This window comes from Ornithorhynchus anatinus, chromosome 4 (assembly GCF_004115215.2).
Source record: "Ornithorhynchus anatinus isolate Pmale09 chromosome 4, mOrnAna1.pri.v4, whole genome shotgun sequence".
NCBI lineage: Eukaryota > Metazoa > Chordata > Mammalia > Monotremata > Ornithorhynchidae > Ornithorhynchus > Ornithorhynchus anatinus.
This window is the reverse complement of record NC_041731.1, coordinates 103198909-103219730: the sequence shown is the minus strand read 5'-3', so window position 1 is coordinate 103219730 and position 20822 is coordinate 103198909. Positions and strand designations below refer to the sequence as shown.

Sequence of the window (20822 nt, the reverse complement as noted above, 5' to 3'; positions counted from 1 at the left end):
AAAAAGGCTTGCAAATGATTGAGGAAACAGCTTGTTCATACAAAAAATGACACCACCCAACAAAGTTTTACCCATCCCATACAGGGCTCAGAGACATTCTCTCATGGCAAAACCACATATAAATGTTCAAGTTCATACACTCCATTGTACTATACCAGCCGTAATAAGCTGACTGCTTAAGGCAAAATTTTGACTTCTTTCATTTTTAAGCAAAATATCTTCAAGTGGATTTTAAAACATGGTTTTAATGAAAACTAAACAAGAGAAAATCCAGATGTGATAGATACCTTCCTTCCCGTGCAAATTTCCACGTGCAATTTTTATATTTCCATGTTATACATTCTTTAAATTACCAGGTTCAATATTTGAGCTGTGAATGAAAGTGGGGGCTTCATACTTGACCCTAAGCTACCATGTTCTTTTACCATTTTATCTCGTGGCTTAGAAAAGTGGTCATCTTATTCCATTTTACTACATTTAAATGGATTTATAATATTCTGTCACAAAAACAAGTAATTTTTCCAAAAGTTTTATTACCTGGCCACAGCTGAAGTAAATAATGAAGCACTTCTATGTGTTTTTTGAAATCCAAGGCACTTGCGAGCTCTTCAGAATCAGTAAAGACTCTGTTGTTATGGGTGGAAGTTTCTTGTCCCTGGCTGAGTAAGACAGGCCCGAAACACACTGCTAAATTTTGGCAGGTCATCTTATTTACATCATGATAAGAAGCCACCAATTTCAAATGATCCAACAACATCTTTAGGGTTGTCTGGAAAAAAAAAAGTGTGTACATTTACCTGCAATTCCAAAGTAACTCCATAATCTAACACAAGAAATTAGTGTGCATGTCATATGGAGAATGACAAAATACACTGGCCTACTGGATAGAGCATGGGCTTGGAAGGCTCGTGCTGGTCTCCAGCCCATACTTAACTGAATAGCAACTTGGGACTAATCATTTTGCAGTAGGAAAATTCTCATCGCCCCTGGGTCGAGGGTTTAAGTAATTCCAGAGATCTCATCGCCCCTGGGTTGAGGGCTTAACAGAAACAGGATTCGCTGCGCTTGATGTTTTTTTGTATGTTAATAAATGTTTTCTTATTGTGATACTAAATATTGTGGTTTATTCCGTTTGTAAAGCTGAGTCTCAAACCCCCTACCCCATCCTTAATTGACTCTCCTGGCCTGAACAACCAGAGCTGGCCTGCTAAGATAGGGGCGGTGGCAAATTTTTCTCAAAGCAACATTATAATGATGACTGATAATTATACTACGGGTCAGAATGCACAGTCACAGAAATTGGAGAAATACAAAATAAGTGTGAATAGCTCACCATTTACTCAATGGTCTTCTTACCATCATATGGTTTCACGGACATCCCTACTTTTCTGCCTTTCTAGTAGTAGCTAAAAGAGTTCTAGGTGGTCATCTGGACTCAAATGAAAATAATGATCATCATCATCATAACACTTAAGCACTTACTAATAATAATGATATTTAAGCAATTATGTGTCAAGCACTGTTCTAAATGCTAGCGTAGATACAGGGTTATCAGGTAGTCCCATGAGGGGCTCACAGTCTTAATCCTCATTTTGCAGATGAGGTAACTGAGGCACAGAGAAGTGAAGTGACTTACCCAAAGTCACACAGTTTACATGTGGTTGAGTGGGATTAAAACCCAAAACCTCTGACTCCCAAGCCCGTGCTCTTTCCACTAAGTCACAGTGCTAAACTTACTATGTGCCAAGCACTAGACTGTAAGCTTCCTCTACACTGCGAGCTCTCTAGGGGCAGGGAATGTGTTTACCAACTCTCTCCCTCCTCGTTAGAGCCCCAGGTGGGGACAAGGACTGTGTCTGACTGGATTACCTTATATCTACCCCAGTGTTTATTGTACTATACCCTCCCAAGCACTTAGTACAGTGTTCTGCAAACAGTAAGCGCTCAATAAATATGACAATGAATGAATGAATGCTGAGTATAGTGTTTGGCAGACAGTAAGTGCCTAACAAATACCATTAATTAATTATTACACCACAGTCACCATAAAAAGCTTTCCCATGGCTGGTTAGATGCCAAAATAGCAGCTTGGAGAGGCTTAGGCACATGACTATCATAGAAGTCAAATGCAAAGCCCTGAAGAGCTATCTGTGGTTCTAGTATCAGAGTATCGTCTCCCCTGATTAGACTGTAAGCCCGTCAAACGGCAGGGACTGTCTCTATTTGTTGCCTACTTGTTCATCCCAAGCGCTTAGTACAGTGCTCTGCACATAGTAAGCGCTCAATAAATACTATTGAAAGGTTGAAGATCACAGATATATATCTGCAATTTATTTGTTTCTATTAATGTCTGCCTCTCCCTAGCTCGTTGTAGGCAGGGAATGTGTCTGTTATATGTTCTACTGTACTCTTCCAAGTGCTTAGGACAGTGCTCTGCACACAGTAAGCGCTCAATAAATATGACTGACCGACTGGCACAGGCTTTCAAATAAGTTTTTCTTCATGCCAAGCAAGATTTACCCTTTCAACTTCCGGCAAACAGTCCAGGAGGTCAACGGTGTATTCAGAATCGCTAGGGTCGTTCTCACACCCGTTTCCATTCATCTTCAAGGGATTTTTCACCATGGCATCTAACACGGCTTCGTACAGTTGCTTGGTTATCAGCGGGGAAGGGAGTTCTCTCAGATAATCTTTAAGGACACCTTCAGAAAGACGTAGGAAAACTGTCATTCAAGAAGCTTCCAGACTGGATTTTCTATAAATGGAGGTATTTTAAAATGTATAAAGAGGAAATGAAAGTAACACAAGCTAAACGGCATATACTATAATAAAATCTTATAAAATATGAGATCAGTTAATTAAATTTTACATACATGATAAACCCCAGAGAGCCACAAGAGTCAATCAAGAAATGATATTTATTGAGGACTATGTGCAGAGCACAGAACTGAGTGCTTGGGGACTAATAATAATAATAATAATAATAATAATAATTGTGGTATTTGTTTAGTGTTTACTGCGTGCCAGGAACTGTACTAAGCACTGAGTGGTTACAAGCCACTCAGGTTGGACACAGTTCCGGACCCACATGGGGCTCACAATCAACCAGCTCTTAGAACAGTGCTTGGCACATAGTAAGCACTTAACAAATACCATTATTATTATTATTATTAATATTTCACATTGACAGATGAGGTAATTGAGGTACTGAAAAGTGAAGTGACTTGCCCAAGGTCAAACAGCAGACTCATGGCAGAGGCAGGATTAGAACGCAGATCCTTCTGACTCCCTGATGAAGCTTGAATCTGCCCTAACACTTAGACACATATTCATCCCCTCTCCCAGCCTCACAGCACTAATGTTCATATCTGTAATTTACTTAAGAATATTAATGTTTGTCTCCACCTCTAGACTGTATGCTTCTTGTGAGAAGGGAATATGTCTGTTTGTTATACTGTACTCTCCCAAATGCTCCATACAGTGCTCTGCACACTGTAAGCACTCACTAAATATGTTTGAATGATTAAATAAGCGCATAACAAATAATCAATCGATTGTATTTATTAAGGGCTTACCAGGTGTAGAGCACTGTACTAGGCACTTGGGAGAGTACAATATAACAGAGATGGAGGACACGAATAACAAAAAAACTCAAAAAACAAAAAATGAGCTGACAGTCTAGAGTGAGAGGTAGACATTAATAGAAATAAATTACGGATAGGGGCATAAGTGCTTCGTGGCTGAGGGAGAGATGTAGAAGGGAGTGGGAAGAGAGGAAATGAGGGCCTAGTCAGGGAAGACCTCTTGGAGGAGATGTGCCTTCAATCAGGCTTTGAAGGCAGGGAGAGTGATAATCTTTTGCATTTGAAGAGGGAGGGCATTCCAGGCCAGAGGCAGGATGTGGGTGAAAAGTGGGCGATGTGTTGGCATTAGAGTTAAGTGTGCAGGCTGGGTTGTAGTAGGAAATCAGGGAGGTAAGGTAGAAAGGGGCAAGGTGATAGCGTGCCCTAAAGCTGATGGTAAGGAGTTGTAAATTGAACTGAATTATGTAATCAAAACCACACAAAAAAGAACAATTGTAACAGGTAAATCACAGAAGCAGAAGGATATTAGAGAGTTTTTCTGGGCCTTACACAATGATGGAAGTAGTGAGTAAAGATCTAGTTTATATCATCTATCTCACCACCTACCTCTCGCCCACATTTTGTCTCTGGCCCTCTTCATATCCGACCGACAATTACTCTTCCCACCTTCAAAGCCTTATAGAAGGCACATCTCCGCCAAGAGGCCTTTTCTGACTAAGCTCCCCCTTTCCTCTTCTCCCACTCCCTTCTGCGTCACCCTGACTTGCTCCCCACACCCATCCCGCCCCCAGCCCCACAGCACTCAGGTAATAATAATGCTAATGGCATTTGTTAAGCGCTATGTGCCAAGCACTGTTCTAAGCACTGGGGTAGACATAAGGTAAGTAGGTTGTCTCATGTGGGGCTCAGTCTTAATCCTCATTTTACAGATGAGGTAACTGAGGCACAGAGAAGTTAAGTGACTTGCCCACAGTCACACAGCAGACAAGAGGCAGAGCCAGGATGAGAACCCATGTCCTCTGACTCCCAAGCCCGGGCTCTTTCCACTAAGCCATGTTGCGTTTCTGATGTACGTATCTATAATTTATTTATATCAAAGTCTGTCTCTCCCTCTAGGCTGTAAGCTTGTTGTAGGTAGGGAATGGGTCCATTATACTTTTATCTCATACTCTGACAAGTGCTCAGTACAGTGTTCTGCAGACAGTAGGCACTTAATGAATATGACATAGTAAAAATGTGAAAAGAGGTATTTCTACAACACAATATATTTTAACTCTTCTCTGTACTTTGTGGGGCAGGATTCTTTTGGGAACAACATATTTACTTCCAACTTACTATTTACACAAAGGTAGGGAAAACAAGTACTATTCCTCCTTACTTGAACTTACTATGCAATTTGCTCCAGAGCTTAAGAAGGGGAAGGCACATTATGCATCACGAAGGTAAAAGAGCTTCTCAGAAAGTCCTCACCTTGGGATTCAAGGCAGTCATTCAGCTCTATCTCCACCCCTTACTCATCCTCACTCCTCCCCGCTCTAATAATAATTAATAATAATAATGATATTTAAGTGCTTACTATGTCCCAAGCACTATGTCCTAAGTGCTGAGGAGCATTCAAGGTGATCAAGTTGTCCCACGTGGGGCTCACAGTCTTCATCCCCATTTTACAAATGACACAACTGACGCACAGAGAAGTTAAGTGACTTGCCCAAAGGCGCACAGCTGACAAGTGGCAGAGCAGGGATTAGAGCCCATGACCTCTGACTCCCAAGCCTGTGCTCTTTCCACTGAGCCACCCTCCTTCTCTAAGCCAACCCACACACTTTGCTCCTCTACCACCACCTTACACTCATTTTTCCTCGCTCTCATCTCTCTCACCCACTCCATCCTGCCTGGAATTCCCTGCCTATCCAACAGACCAGCACTTTCCCCATCTTCAAAGTCCTACTGAAATCACAGCTCCTCCAGGAAGCTTTCCATGATTAATCTCTCATCCCCTGCCACCCCAACCCTGTCCGTCCTATTCTTCCTCTCTAGACTGTAAGCTCGTTGCAGGAAGACAATGTGTCTGTTAGATTGTTATACTGTACTCTCTGCACACAGTAAGTGCTCAGTAAATACGGCTTAGTGGAAAGACCGCAGGCCTGGGAGTCAGAGGTCATGGGTTCTAATCCCAGTTCCGCCACTTGTCAGCTTTGTGACTTTGGGCAAGTCACTTTACTTCTCTATGTCTCAGTTCCCTCATCTGTAAAATGGGGACCAAGACTGTGAGCCCCAATGGGACAAGCTGATCACTTTGTATCCCACCCAGCGCTTAGAACAGTGCTTTGCACATAGTAAGTGCTTAACAAATATCATTAGTATTGAATATGGCTGACTCTTGCCTTACCTATAAAAATAAAAAAATAATAATGATGGCATTTGTTAAGCACTTACTATGTGCTGAGCACTGTTCTAAGCGCTGGGTAGATACAAGGTTATCAGGTTGTCCCACATGGAGCTCATAGTCTTAACCCCCATTTTACAGATGAGGTAACTGAGGCACAGAGAAGTAAAGTGACTTGCCCAAAGTCACACAGTTGGCAAGGGGCGGAGCGGGGATTAGAACCAATGACCTCTGACTCCCAAGCCTGGGTTCTTTCCACTAAGCCATCCTGCCTATGCACTTAGCCCCACCTCCTAAGCACTTAATAATAATTAATAATTGTGGTATTTTTAAACTTTTAATATGTGCTAGGCACTGTACTAAAAACCGGGGGGTGGATACAAGCAAATCGGGTTGGAAACAGTCCCTGTCCCACAGAGGGCTCAGTCTCAATCCCCATTTTACAGATGAGGTAACTGAGGCCCAGAGAAGGAAAGTGGCTGACCAAGGCCACACAACAGACAAGTGGTAGAGCCGGGATTAGAACTCATGACCTGACTCCCAGGGTTGTGCTTTATCCAGCACACCATGCTGCTTCCCCTACTCACTTCACCTCCACAGCGCTTCCATACATATCCTATACTTGATTATTTCCCTTACCTGGATATATAATGTCTGTCTCCCCTGCCTCCCCTCTAGACTGCATGGTCCTTTAGGGCAGGTAATATGTCTACCAACTCACCTAAGCTCTTAGTACAGTGCTCTGTCCTCAGAAAGTGCTCAGTAAATAGGATGGATTGATTGACTGCTCTGTATAAAAGTAGATGTTCAATAAATACCCCACATTAGTTGAGTCTACAGGGTTTCAACAGGACCCAGTTTTACTATAGTAGCATGTATTGTTCAGGAAGCACCAGGACAGACTTTTCATTCATTTATTCAATTGTATTTATTGAGCACTTACTGTGTGCAGAACACTGTACTAAGTACTTGAAAAGTACAATTCAACAATAGAGACAATCCCTGCCCATATGGGACTTATTGCCTAGAAGATAATACACATTAACCCACTAACACTAGAGAAGCAGCGTGGCTCAGTGGAAAGAGCCCGGGCTTGGGAGTCAGAGGTCAAGGGTTCTAATCCCAGCTCCGCCACTTGTCAACTGTGTGACTTTGGGCAAGTCACTTAACTTCTCTGTGCCTCAGTTACTTCATCTGTAAAACAGGGATTAAGACTGTGAGCCCCACGTGGGACAATCTGATTATCTTGTATCTACCCCCGCATTTAGAACAGTGCTTGGCACATAGTAAGTGCTTAACAAATACCATCATTAACACAATACTTTTATCTCAGTGTTTTTCAAGAGACACCATCATTTTCATGTAATTTACATAATGATGATGGTATTTGTTAAATTTGTTTTGGGCAGGGAATGTCACTGCTTATTGTTGTGTTGCACTTTCCCAAGCACTTAGTATAGTGCTATGTACTCAATAAGCGCTCAATAAGTACAACTGAATGAATGAATTTATGTGCCAGGCATTGTTCTAAGCACTGGGGTAGATCCAAGCTAATCAGGTTGGACACAGTCCCTGTGCCACATGGAGCCCACAATCTTAATCCCCATTTTCCAGATGAAGTAACTGACTCACAGAGAAGTGAAGTGACTTGCCCAAACTCACAAAGACAAATGGCAGGGCAAGGGTTAGAAGCCGGATCTTTCTGCCTCCCAGGTCTTTGCTCTAAACACCACGCTGCTTCTTCTCCAGATAAATTTAATTCTCTACACTTAGAAAATAAACTGGAAATAAAATAAAACAAAGACAACTTAGATAGGAAAGTCTGGCTCATACTTGAGGTCAGGTTGAAGTTGATTTGACAATTTAGCCTTAACATGAAGTAACTTTAAAACTTTGGGGCGGATGAAGACAATTCCCCTCAAAAATAAATCTTCTGAGAAATGTCTTTGTCTAAGTTTAAGTCCATTTTGCACAAATATATCATAGCAGAGTTAAATTTCTCTCTGCTGGAGAGATTTCAGGAGCATGTGTTTTCCCTTCCAAATGGAAAGCATTTAGCTTACAGCTTGCAAGCACTAGTTAGTCGAAGTTGGCTGAAGATTTAGTGCTACATACAAAATGAGGATCATAAAATTTACATACTATGGATCCTTGTTCTTAATTCACCAGTAAACAATAAGGAAAAAAAATTCCTGCATAAGTGCCGTAGGCCCTATTCTCCTCCACAATGAGCCACTGGAACAGTGTGAGGGGAAGAATAAAAAGAGCCTCCCGCTCAGTCCTCTCCCTCGACAGCTGCTCTAATATATTGTATTCTCCCAAGCACCGCCTACAGTGCTCTGCACACAGTCAGTGCTCAATAAATACCATTAATTCAAATTTAAAGCAGTGAGGCCTAATGGAAAGGGCATGGACCTGCGAGTCAGAGGACCTGGATACTGATCGCAGCTCTGCTTTGTGACCTTGGGCAAGTAACCACTTTTCATTCTTTCATTCAGTTGTATTCACTGAGTGCTTATTTGCGCACAGCAGTGTACTAAGCGCTTGGAAATTACAATTCAGCAACAAATAGAGACAATTCCTATCCAACAACGGGCTCCCGGTCTTGAAGGGGGACGACGGACATCAAAACAAGTAAAAGGGCATTAATAGCATCAATAGAAATAAACAGAATTATAGATATATACACAATTAATAAAATAAATAGAATATTAAATATGTATTTGTTCTCCTCTGGGATTAAGTTCCCCCCATCTGTAAAACGGGGATTTAGAGCCTGCTCTTCTTCCTATTTAGACTGTGAACCATAATTGGGACCTTATTATCTTTAATCTAGCTCAGTTCTGGGGGGCAGTATCACAGCACCAGTGGAAAACACCAGAGACAGTGAATACTCTCCTCTTCTCCTTCTCTCAGTTCTTTTCTTCCCTCTTCCTTCAAGTCAGCCTTTCTCCTTTTTTTTTAAAAAAAAAACCAAACCCTCCTTCCTCCTTCCCTTTTCCTCCCTTTTTCATTCATTCATTCATTCAATCACATTCACTGAGCGCTTACTGTGAGCACAGCACTGTACAAAGTGCTCAGAAAGTACAATTCGGCAACAAATAGAGACAATCCCTACCCAACAAGGGGCTCACAGTCTAGAAGTAGGGAGACAGACAACAAAACAAAATAAGTAGACAGGCATCAATATCATCAATATAAACAATTATTTATCAACCAGAAACCTTTTCTGGTTTCCTCAGTTCCACAGAGTTTCAGGTCCCTGCTCCCTTGCCACTTAAGGATATCTCAATACTTAAAGGTACAACATGGAATTGGTGTTCTTTGGGTCTTCTGGATTGCAAATTGTAGTGATGCCAAAGCTAGAAGATCTCACAGTAGTCCAGAATTGGTTTTACCTTTCATTCATTCACTTGTATTTATTGAGTGCTTACTGTGTGCAGAGCACTGTACTAAGCGCTTGGAATGGACAATTCGGCAACACAGAGACAATCCCTACCAACAACAAGCTCACAGTCTAGAAGTGGGGAGACAGATTACATCAATAGGCATCAATAGCGTCTATATAAATAAATAGAATTACAGATATATGCACATTAATAAAATAAATAGAATAATAAATATGTACACATATACACAAGTGCTGTGGAGCGGGGAGGGAGGTAGAGCAGAGGGAGAGCGTCGGGGCGATGGGGAGGAGAGGAGGTGCAGAGGAAAAGGGGGGCTCAATCTGGGAAGGCCTCCTGGAGGAGGTGAGCTCTCAGTAGGGCTTTGAAAGGGGGAAGAGCCAGAAATAAGGTGAATTGTATTCTGGACAAAAAAAACCCCAACAGCTGGGTATTGTAAGTTCATTGTGGGCAGGGAACTTACCTGCTGACTCTTCTGTTGTACTCTCCCAAGTGCTTAATACTGTGCTCTGCACATAGTAAGCGCTCAATAAATACCATTGATTGATTGACTGCCTTAGGACACCGGTAAAGGTAGACCCATTCCAGCTTCCCGACTTAAGTTCCCAAGTATCCCTGGTGGGAACTGATGAAAGCCACCTCTCTTCCTCTGAAAAATCACAACAGGAGCCTCTTTTTGTAACACTACCCCCAGTACTCCTTCTTGGACTAAGCCCCCCTTTTCCTCTGCTCCCCCTCCCCTCCCCAATGCCCCCACTCCTTCCTGTGCTCTACTCCCCCTCCACCTCAAAACATGTGTGTATATATGTAAATATTCATAATTCTATTTATTTCATTAATGAGGAATATATATCTCTATAATTCTGTTCATTTACACCAATACTATTGAAATCTGTTTACTTGCTTTGTTGTCTGTCTTCCTTCTAGACTGTGAGCCCGTTGTGGGCAGGGATTGTCTCCATTTGTAGCTGAACTGTACTTTCCAAGTGCTTAGTACAGTGCTCTGCACATAATAAGCCCAAAATAAATATGATTGAATGAATGAATCACAAAATATTTCCTTAAAGCCTTCTCCTTTCACTGGCTTCCACATTTATAATGATAATAATAATAATTGTGGTATTTGTTAAGTGCTTACTATGTGCCAGGCACTGTGCTAAGCACTGGGGTGGATACAAGTAAATTGGGTTGGACACAGTCCCTGTCCTATGTGGGGTTCACATTCTCAATCCCCATTTTACTAATGAGGTAACTGAGGCCCAAGGAAGTGAAGTGACTTGCCCATGACCTTCTAGCTCCCAGGCCCATGCTCTATCCACTACTGAAGTTGAAAAATAGGGAAGTTAAAAGAAAAAAAAATCGATCAATCACATTTATTGAGCACTTACTGCAAGCAGAGCACTGAATTAAGCACTTTTTTAAGGAATTTGTTAGATGCTTACTATGTGCCAAGCACTGAATTCATTCAGTCATATTTATTGAGCACTTACTGTGTGCAGAGCACTGTACTAAGTGCTTGGGAAAGAACTATATAACAATAAAAAGTGGCAATCCCTGCCCACAGTCAGCTCACAATCTAGGATGGGGGGTGGGGGGTGAAGGGCAGACATCAGTACAAATAAACAGACATCAATACAAATAAATAAAATTACAGATCTATACATAAGTGTTGTGGGGCTGTGAATAGGGTGGGGGCTAGAGCAAAGGGAGGAAGTCAGGGCAAACCCTGGGGTAAATACAAGCTAATTAGGTTGGACATAGCCCAAATCCCACATGAGACTCACAGTCTTAATCCCCACTTTACAGATGAGGTAACTGAGGCACAGAGAAGTTAAATGTTTCGCCCAAGGTCACACAGCAAACAAGCAGAGGAGCTGGGATTAAAATTCAGATCCTTCCTACTACCAGGCCCATGCTCTACCCTAACCCTGTCCTCCCCCTGATTTTCCCATCACTGCTGATGGCACCACCATCCTTCCTGTCTCACAAGTCTGTAACCTTGGCGGTTTCCTTGACTCCTCTCTCTCATTTAATCCATCACTAAATCCCGTCAGTTCGACCTTCACAACAATGCTAAAATCCACTCTTTTTTCTCCATCCACTAGGAAACTGGAGCTCCTGGGGGTAAGGAGACATCCAGAATGGTGGCTGCAGGGAGGCTGTGGAGCCTGGACACTGGATGGGGAGGGGGATCATATATCTTTCCTTTCATGTTCCACAGTCCATCATTCTCCCCGCCCTGGCTTCATTCCTTCAGTTCATTCAATTGTTGTTACTGAGTGCTTACTGTGTGCAGAGCACTGTAATCAGCACTTGGGAGAGTATAATACCGCAATAAACAGACATATTTCCTGCCCACAATGAGTTTACAGTCTGGGAGGGTGGGGAGACAGACATTTATATAAGTAAATAAATTACTGATATGTACATAAATGCTGTGGGGCCGGGAGGGGGATAAATAAAGAAGCAAGTCAGGAAGATGCAGAAGGGAGTGAAAGAAGAGGAAAGGAGGGTTTAGTCAGGGAAGGCCTCTTGGAGGAGATGTGCCTTCAATAAGGCTTTGAAAGCAGGGAGAGTCACTGTCCGTCCGAATGAGGAGGGAGGGCGTTTCAGGACAGAGGCAGGACATGGCGCCTATTCGCCACAACGGTATAGGCCCGCGAAAGAAGGGTTGGCCTAAACTAATCAGCCCATTTTACTCCTTTTTAAATCCAGGGCTACATTTTAATTTAATGGTGCAGCCTAGTGGATAGAGCAAGGGCCTGGGAGTCAGAAGGAGAAGCAGCGTGGCTCAATGGCAATAGCCTGGGCTTGGAAGTCAAGTCATGGGTTTGAACCCCCGCTCTGCCACTTGTCAGCTGTGTGACCCTGGGCAAGTCACAACTTCTCTGGGCCTCAGTTACCTCATCTGTAAAATGGGGATTAAGACTGTGAGCCTCACGTGGGACAACCTGATTACCCTGTATCTACCCCAGCGCTTAGAACAGTGCTCGGCACATAGTAAGTGCTTAACAAATACCAACATTATTATGAGTTCCAATCCTGGTTCTGGCACTTGTGTGCTGCTTGTCCTTGACCGTCACTTTACTTCTCTGGGCCTCAGTTACTTCATCAGCAAAATATGGATTAAGATTGTGAGCTCTATGTGGGATAGGGACTGTGTTCAGCCTGATTATCTTGTATCCATCCCAGCGTTTAGAACAGTGCCTGGCACATAACAAGCACTTAACAAATACTATTTTAAAAACCCCAAACTTTTCAGGTTTTCATTCTTCATTTTAAAATCACTATATCAAAGTCTAAGAAAGCACTTTCACCCACATCTCAGTTCAATTAAATACTAAATATCTTATGCTGAGTTAAATCCCATTTACATCATGGGATTACCATTTCCATTAGCTTGTAATTCCAGCCCACTTTCAATAAATGGCAACATTCAAGTATGAAGAGAGGACAGCAGAGTTCCAAGAAGGAAGTGGAAATACCATTTTAGTATCTGCCAAATAAAGGCACCACTAATCCTCCAGGGCATGATAAAATACCATCTGTGTTTGTTCCTTAACAAAGCAAGACTTGTTAGTTGTTATAAAACTCAATTTGCCAGGCTTGCCCTAGAATGCAACTGCAAAATTTATTTGGCTTTAAACTACCTTGGAATTAGCAATTTATCCATGTTCCAGGTGCTCCAAACACTGAAGGATGGTGGGACGATATAGGAGCTCAAAGAAAATATACAGCTCACACTGTATCTACTGACACACAATAATAATAATAATTAATAACTGTGGTTTTAAGCGCTTACTATGTGCCAAGCACTGTACTATGTGCTGGGGTGGAGACAAGCAAATCTGGTTGGAAACAGTCCCTGTTCCATGTGGGGCTCTCGGTCTCAATCCCCAGATGAGGTAACTGAGGCACAGAAAAAGTGAAGTGACTTGTCCAAGGTCACAGAGCAGATATGTGGCAGAGGGACATTTCTGACCCCTCTAGAAAACCATGACATTAATTTCATTGGGAGTTTCAACTAACTGAAAAGATAAACCACTGGATCAATTCAACAGACCCTAAAAGAACCAATAACACAGTATTTATTTTCCAGAGAGTAGTGAATTTTAGGCTTTAAGTTTTGCCATGAATCCATCTCAGGTGGATATACTCCCTAACCACAAGACTGAATATATAGAACCAGCCATTCTACTGCTCCACCAATCATTCTTTGTGGGTTTCTGTCAGAGTCAGAATTCTTGATTAGATGCCCATTTCTTTTGTTCTAAATTTCTTCCGCTGGATTTAGGGCAGTAATTTATTCATGTTTTCTTATTCTGAGGCTCCCAATCCCAATCCAATTTAATTCAGAGAAAAGACAGGAAGCACATTTAAGTGAATTATTTGGGGGTGAGAAAAGGAGGCAGTACAACCCCATACATTTTATGAGTTTACCAAAATAATTTTAGTTGTATTACAATTACTGTGTTCACAGACCTACCAACCCTGTTATATTGTACTCAGTGCTTAGTACAGTGCTCCAAACCCAGTAAGTGGTTAAAAATAATGATAATAATAATAATGGTATTTGTTAAGCACTTACTATTTGCTGAGCACTGTTCTAAGCACTGGGGTAGATAGCATGGCTTAGTGGAAAGAGCACGGGCTTTGGAGTCAGGGCTCATGAGTTCGAATCCCAGCTCTGCCATTTGTCAGCTGTGTGACTGTGGGCAAGTCACTTAACTTCTCTGTGCCTCAGTTCCCTCGTCTGTAAAATGGGGATTAAGACTGTGAGCCCCACGTGGGACAATCTGATTCCCCTGTGTCTACCCCAGCGCTTAGAACAGTGCTCGGCACATAGTAAGCACTTAACAAATACCAACATTATTATTATTATTAAGGGAATCAGGTTGTCCCACGTGAGGCTCACAGTCTTAATCCCCATTTTACAGAGGAGGTAAATGAGGCACCGAGAAGTTAAGTGACTTGCCCAAAGTCACACAGCTGACAGGTAGCAGAGCCGGGATTAGAACCCATGACCTCTGACTCCCAAGCCCGGGCTCTTTCCACTGAGCCATGCTGCTTGTGATTGATTATTCAGAATACAACCACACTCAGTCACTTACTTCTCCCTACCACTCTGGTTAATCTGTATTTTAAGGATCTCTAGAACACATTCTTCATTATAACGTAAGCTCTTTATGGGGAGGGAATGTGTCACTATTTTATTCTGTACATTCCACATGCGCAGTAGAGTGTCCTGCACCAAGTGGACACTCAATATATATATATGACTTCAACTACCCATTAACCTTCCAGTGTGCCCCTCAAATGAGTTATTCCCTGATAAAAGAATCAATTTTATGAATTTAGCATCTGTTATCCTGATGGCCATCTTCTGCATTTTCACCTCGGCAAAACTGCTAACCCCAGAAAATAAAGTTAGACAGCAAGCAAAGTCCACCACTCACTTCATTAATTTCTCATTTTGCTAAACCACTGAACTGTTCACTATAATTCATGCTTTATTCAGAAATGGGAATTCACTAAGATGAAAAGACATGAGACAACACCAACTTTATTTGGATCCGTGAGAGCGCTTAATTGTGTATAATCCAATGCCAGTCCAACTGGCATTTCTTAGTCAAGATTTAAATCGCCCCTCGGGCCTTTTTCAAAAGAAGAAAATAGCTTTATAGTCTCTCTCAGAAAAGTGTTACTTAAATGCAATGACAGAGAAAGAAAATGTAGGCAATAAAGTGCTAATTGGTATTAAAAAAGCCAAGAGTAAATGAGGATTCCAAATCAATTTTTTAAAATGTAGTAAGAAAGTACATTACCATACACACTTTCTACAAGTTCCACCTGCAAAGTCTCACAATGAGGAACTCAGTTGTCTTGATGTAAAAGACAAAGCATACCATAATATTCCCATCATTTTCCTAATCTTATTTGATATGGGTGACATTTCAATACAAAATGCAAAAGGTAAATTTTATCACTGGAAAGACCAGTTTGTCAATTCTACTCAGTTGGCAAAGGTTTTTCCTTTTGGTCTGAAATGAATAATATTGATAATACTAACAGTATGTGTTAATCAAGCATTTTTTATGGTATTTGTTAAAGCGCTCACTATGTGACAGGCACTGTATGAGGCGTTGGGGTAGATAGGGGCTAGTCCATGGCCCATATGCAGCTCACAGTCTTAATCCCCATTTTATAGATAAGGGAATTGAAGCACAGGAAAGTGACTTTCCCTAGGTCACACTGCAGACAAGTGCCAGGATTAGAACCCAGGTCCTTCGGACTCACAGGCCCACGCTCTATCCACTAGGCCATGCTGTTTCTCTACTGAGTGTTTACTGCGTGGAGGGGACCGTTTTAAGGCCTGGAAGAGTCCCATATAACAGAGTTGGCAGTCACGTTGCCTGACCACAAGGAGTTGAAGTGCTTACTATGTGACAGGCACTGCACTAAGCGCCAGGTTAGATACAAGATCATCAGGTGGGACCCAGATCTGTTCAGTCAGTTCTGCCAGAATGCCATCAGGATAGAATGTAGTTTGGAACTTGGGGACCCAGCCCCTTCCCTCCCCACCACGAGTAAATTCAGACTCAGTGGGCCACATAATCCAAGACATTCCGTGCACCCGGCAAGAGAACGGGAAGCGTGACTGCGAGAACCCAACCCTCAAGGTACAGGCCAGCTGGGTGTAGTCAGGATAAGGTTTCTTTACTTCATCGACAATTTTAATTGACTTTTAATTTGGGAAACATCGAATCCAAAAAAAAAAAAAATGTACCAAGCAACACATGGTTTTTAAAATCAGTTAGCCCTCCAGTTAGGTGATATGATTAGAACAAGTAAAAGAAGAAATTGAGTCTTCATTTTTGACTTGTCTTGAATTCTTAGTGCTCTGAGGACATCGCTATCAGCAAGGCTATAAAAGTCAGTACCAGAAAACCAGCCCAACCCAAAGATTTAGTAATCTCTAGATTGTAAATTTGTTGTGTCTGCTTATTGTTAAATTGTACTCCCCCAAGCACTTACTACAGTGCTTTGTATACAGTAAGCACTCAAATACAACTGAATGAATGAATAATTCAGAAAAAAATATTAGTATCTTTCCTCATCAGATTTAATACTGCCAGATCTTCCACTCTTACAACCTGGGACAACTACTGACACTGCCAGTAGCATTCATGTTCTCCTTTGTTCTCTTTCAAGAAAATTTGATTACTTTAATTTCCTTCTCAAATATTTAGAATGTTCTATTTATGTAGAAACAGATGGGCTGATCAACCCCTCACTTTCTGTGTGACTTTGGGCAGGTTACATAACCTCCCTGGGCCTGAGTTTCCTCATCTGTAAATTGGGGATAAAATACCTAGTCTCTCTACTTCTTAGATGATGAGTCACACCCACACAGATCACCTCCAGAAGGGAAGGTCCCTGCTTTTGAGAGGCAGAGTTTCTGAGGAACAGCAACGGGAAGAAGAGATAAACCTAAAGACACATTCCCACACCCATTTTCCAAACACTGATAGCATTTTCCAATCAGCTTCACAAGAGAAGTGAACTACCCAATTTTGGACCTGAACCATTTGCGGACCAAGTGAGGCAGAATTTATGCCAATGGTGATTAACAGGGTCTCATCTATCAACTAGGGCTAAATTCAACTGCAAGATCTGCATGCACTCAAAGAATAATAATAATAATTGTAGAATCTGTAAAGCACTTACTATGTGCCAGGCATTGTACTAAAATCAAGCTGGACACAGTTGCTGCCCCACATAGGGCTCAGTTTTAATCTCCATTTTACAGATAAGGAAACTGAGGCACAGGGAAGTGAAGTGACTTGCTCCAGGGTCACAGAGCAGGCGGGCAAGGGCTCTCCTTCACAGGAACACTAACTTACAAATATGAACAGTTTCAGGATGCTTACGACTTAAATGATCGCTATTAAGAGGAAAGAACGTGATTATTTTGAGTTGGCAAACTCGTTGCCCCCAAAGCCTGGAAGGACTACCATTGTTAAAGAGCCAGGTTTCCAAAGGATGGCATTTTTTTTTTCCCCATTCAGGAATCCTCAACAAATAAAGAGTTCAGTATCTTCACAAAAGGGTGGGAAAAAAAATGATGCTCAGGACTACCAAGCACTGGAAAGCTGAATAGGAGAAATGGAAAAAATAGATCCAGGAAAGTCAGGGGGAGTGTGGAGCAGTGTGGGGAGAGGAAATAAAAAAAAGTCAAGTTAAAAACAAAGAATTTTTAAAAGAACAATTATTTTGTCTAAATTTGTAAGAAGAGTATAAACTGATTCATTCCACATATAAAGCCACAATAATTAGTTTATCAATAAGGACAGAGGAGTACTTGGAAGCTGTAATATAGTACTTCCAAAATATCATTTGTACCATCTTGGTCCGCAACAGGAAAAAGGCTTAAAAAACAAAACGAAACACTTCCATCCCATTAAAGGAAAGCTAACCTGCAACCAGTTCTTTAGTCTAAAGACACACTCCAGGACAAAAACTGGTGGAACACTTCAACTCAAGAATTAGAATTTCACTTTTCCTTTCAGTTGATAAGGGCTTCCTAGAATTCTTTATGGACATAAAGAAGGTGGGGTCATTACCTGTTATTACATTTATATCTGGATACTCATTTTCACACAGACCAACAGTCTTGCTATCCCTCTCAAATGCTTCTCGAAGTTCTTTCTTGACTGCCGCTGAACCACATAATCGATAGAGGCCTACTACCTAGAAATAAAATTATGATCATGTTATCAAATTTTACTTTGGAGAACATATCAAGCTAGCATAATTATCACGGCAACCAATAAAAATATTATGTGAAGCTATCAGTTACAATATTTTTTAATTCGTTTTTGAAATCCCACTTTCAATGTTAGGTATCAATTAGCACATTGGGTTTGACTTAAAATTGAAAAAAAAAAAAAAAGAGTTACCCTGCTAGTTGCTTTTTTTCGTAACTCCTATAAATACAATCTCATCTCCATGCCACTTACTGAACTAATACTCCGGTGTCAGAAAATAATACTGTACTATATGAAAAATGTTTCTCACTCTTTCATTATGTCCATCAAGGTGGTTGTATGCAGAAAACTTTTTCAAAAGCTCCCTCATAAATTACCAAGTTGAATATTATCTAATATTTTAAAAGTATATTTATGTAACAGCTAAACAAATTGAAAATTTAATTCAATAGTACCAGAAACCGGATAAAGCCTTTACAAACACTAGTTCAAATTTAAAATGCATAGGGCAAATTCCACTACTCACACATTCCCTGACAACAAAAATTTATACTCTAGCAGAGGTAGAAACATAAACATATTTACAACCAGGAAGAGATCAAAAAAGTTGACATATACAACCTAAGGAAGGAAATGAGAAGCAGTGAGGCCTAGTTAATAGAGCACAGCCTGGGAGTTAAAAGGTTCTAGTCCCAGCTCTGACACTGTCTGCTATTTGACCTTGGGAAAGTAAAATTCTCTATGCCTCAGTTACTTCATCTATAAAATGGGGATGTAGACTGTGAACCCTATAATTATAATGATGGTATTTGTTAAGTGCTTACTATGTGCCAAGCACTGTTCTAAGCACTGGGGTAAATACAAGTTGACCAGGTTGTCCCATGTGAGGCTCACAGTCTTCATCCCCATTTTACAGATGAGGTCACTGAGGCACAGAGAAGTGAAGTGACTTGCCCAAAGTCACACAGCTGATAAGCAGATGAGCTGGTTTCTGAACCCATGACCTCTGACTCCCAAGCCCGTGCTCTTTCGACTGAGCCACATTGCTTCTCTAACCCTATGTGGGAGAGGGACTGTGTCCAACCTTATTATCTTGTATCTACCTCACTGCTTAGTGCAGTGTTTGGCACATAATAAGCACATAACACATACCATTCAAAATAAAGTTGGTTGAAGGAATTTCATGTTTCAAGATGTTGGGAAGTGAATTGAGGAAAGCTTGTGGAAGGAGGCAAGATCTTGGGAAGGATCTGAATATATAGAACTTTGTTGGTTTTTTATGGTATTTGTTAAGCACTTATTATGTGCCAGGCCCTGTTCTAAGGACTGGAGTAGATGCAAGCTAATCAGGTTAGACACAGTCCCTGTTCCACATGGGGATCACAGTCTTAATCCCCATTTTACAGATGAGGTAACTGAGACACAGAGAAGTTAAATGACTTGCCCAAGATCACACAGCAGACCAATGGCAGGGCTGGGATTAAAATCCAGGTTCTTCTGACTCCAAGGCCCGTGCTCTATCCACTAGACCACACTGCTTCTCAGAGTTGTGGTCTGTCTGATGTGGGTGTGAGCAAGGAGACCAGAGGCTGGACAGCAGAGAGTGAAGCAGAGATAGAAGGACAACTTAGAAGGAATAATAATAACAATAATAATGGTATTTGTTAAGCGCTTTGACAGGAAGAGACACAAAAAGTCAGTGGAGGGTTTTGAGGAGAGGGTGACCTACACTTCAGGAAGATGATCTGGGCAGCAGCAGGGGTATAGATCGGATAGGGTGTAATTGTTATGTTTCCTATATCAATTCCATGCCATTAAAGTAGAATAAAATGTATTTTAGAAAAGTGGGAAACTCTCTTCATAGCCACTGCTTTTTTTGAAAAGCTGAAGTGAGGCTAGTGAAGAAAGACTAACCTGAGAGGGTTTTCTTGTCTATCTGAACCTTTGTATGATCAGCCAAAGGGCTGACATATTTAGAGAATGCAGAAATGAAAATGAAATTTGAACAGCAACCAATACATAAGAAGATAAAAACGTGAAAAACATTAAAGCAGGGAAATGCACTTTAAGGAACAAAACTGTGGAAATAAACTGAAGTTCACAGACAGTCACCCCAAAACAACTACTAATATTCTACAACCAAATGGAAATTCCAGAATGCAATTACGCATGGACAAGATGACCGAACCCAAATATAATTATCTCATTCCAGAATTTTTCTGTGAGTGTGAATTAATATTTCTTATTGAGAAATAATAATAGTGGTATTTGTTAAGTGCTTCCTAATGCCACCCACCATACTCAGCACTGGAACAAGCAAGAAGATAATCAGGTTGGTCACGGTCCCTGTCCCACATCGGGCACAAGATCTAAGTAGGTGGAAGAACGGGAAATGAATCCTCATTTTACAAATACGGAAACTGAGGCACAAAGAAGTTAAGAGACTTTGCCAAGATCACACAGAAGGCAAGCAGCAGAGCTGGGATTAGAACCTAGAACCCGTGACTTCCCACCAAGCCATGCTGTTTCTCCCTAATTGCAGGGAGACGAGCTCTATTCTAAGCATACAAAAACACTGCAATTTGTTACAGTGCACCACAGTCCCTGGCGTTAGCAGATATTTTTATTTACGGTTTTGCCTGTGCACAAGTGACTGGCCTCAAATTGTTGTTTTTTT

General features: G+C 41.4%; 1 protein-coding gene across 2 annotated transcripts in view; it reads right to left on the bottom strand.

Moving 5' to 3' along the window:
- SYDE2 (synapse defective Rho GTPase homolog 2) overlaps nucleotides 1-20822 on the bottom strand; it is a 64769-nt gene that overhangs the window by 7082 nt on the left and 36865 nt on the right. Inside the window, exons 4-6 of one of the 2 annotated variants that reach the window (XM_007664651.3) lie at nucleotides 18002-18128; nucleotides 2521-2702; nucleotides 538-769 (exon numbers count right to left, since the gene is read on the bottom strand). In XM_007664651.3, the coding sequence (XP_007662841.2) occupies nucleotides 538-769; nucleotides 2521-2702; nucleotides 18002-18128 (541 nt within the window). The remainder of the gene's footprint in view (nucleotides 1-537; nucleotides 770-2520; nucleotides 2703-18001; nucleotides 18129-20822) is intronic. The other variant, XM_029063740.2, reaches the window with a different exon arrangement.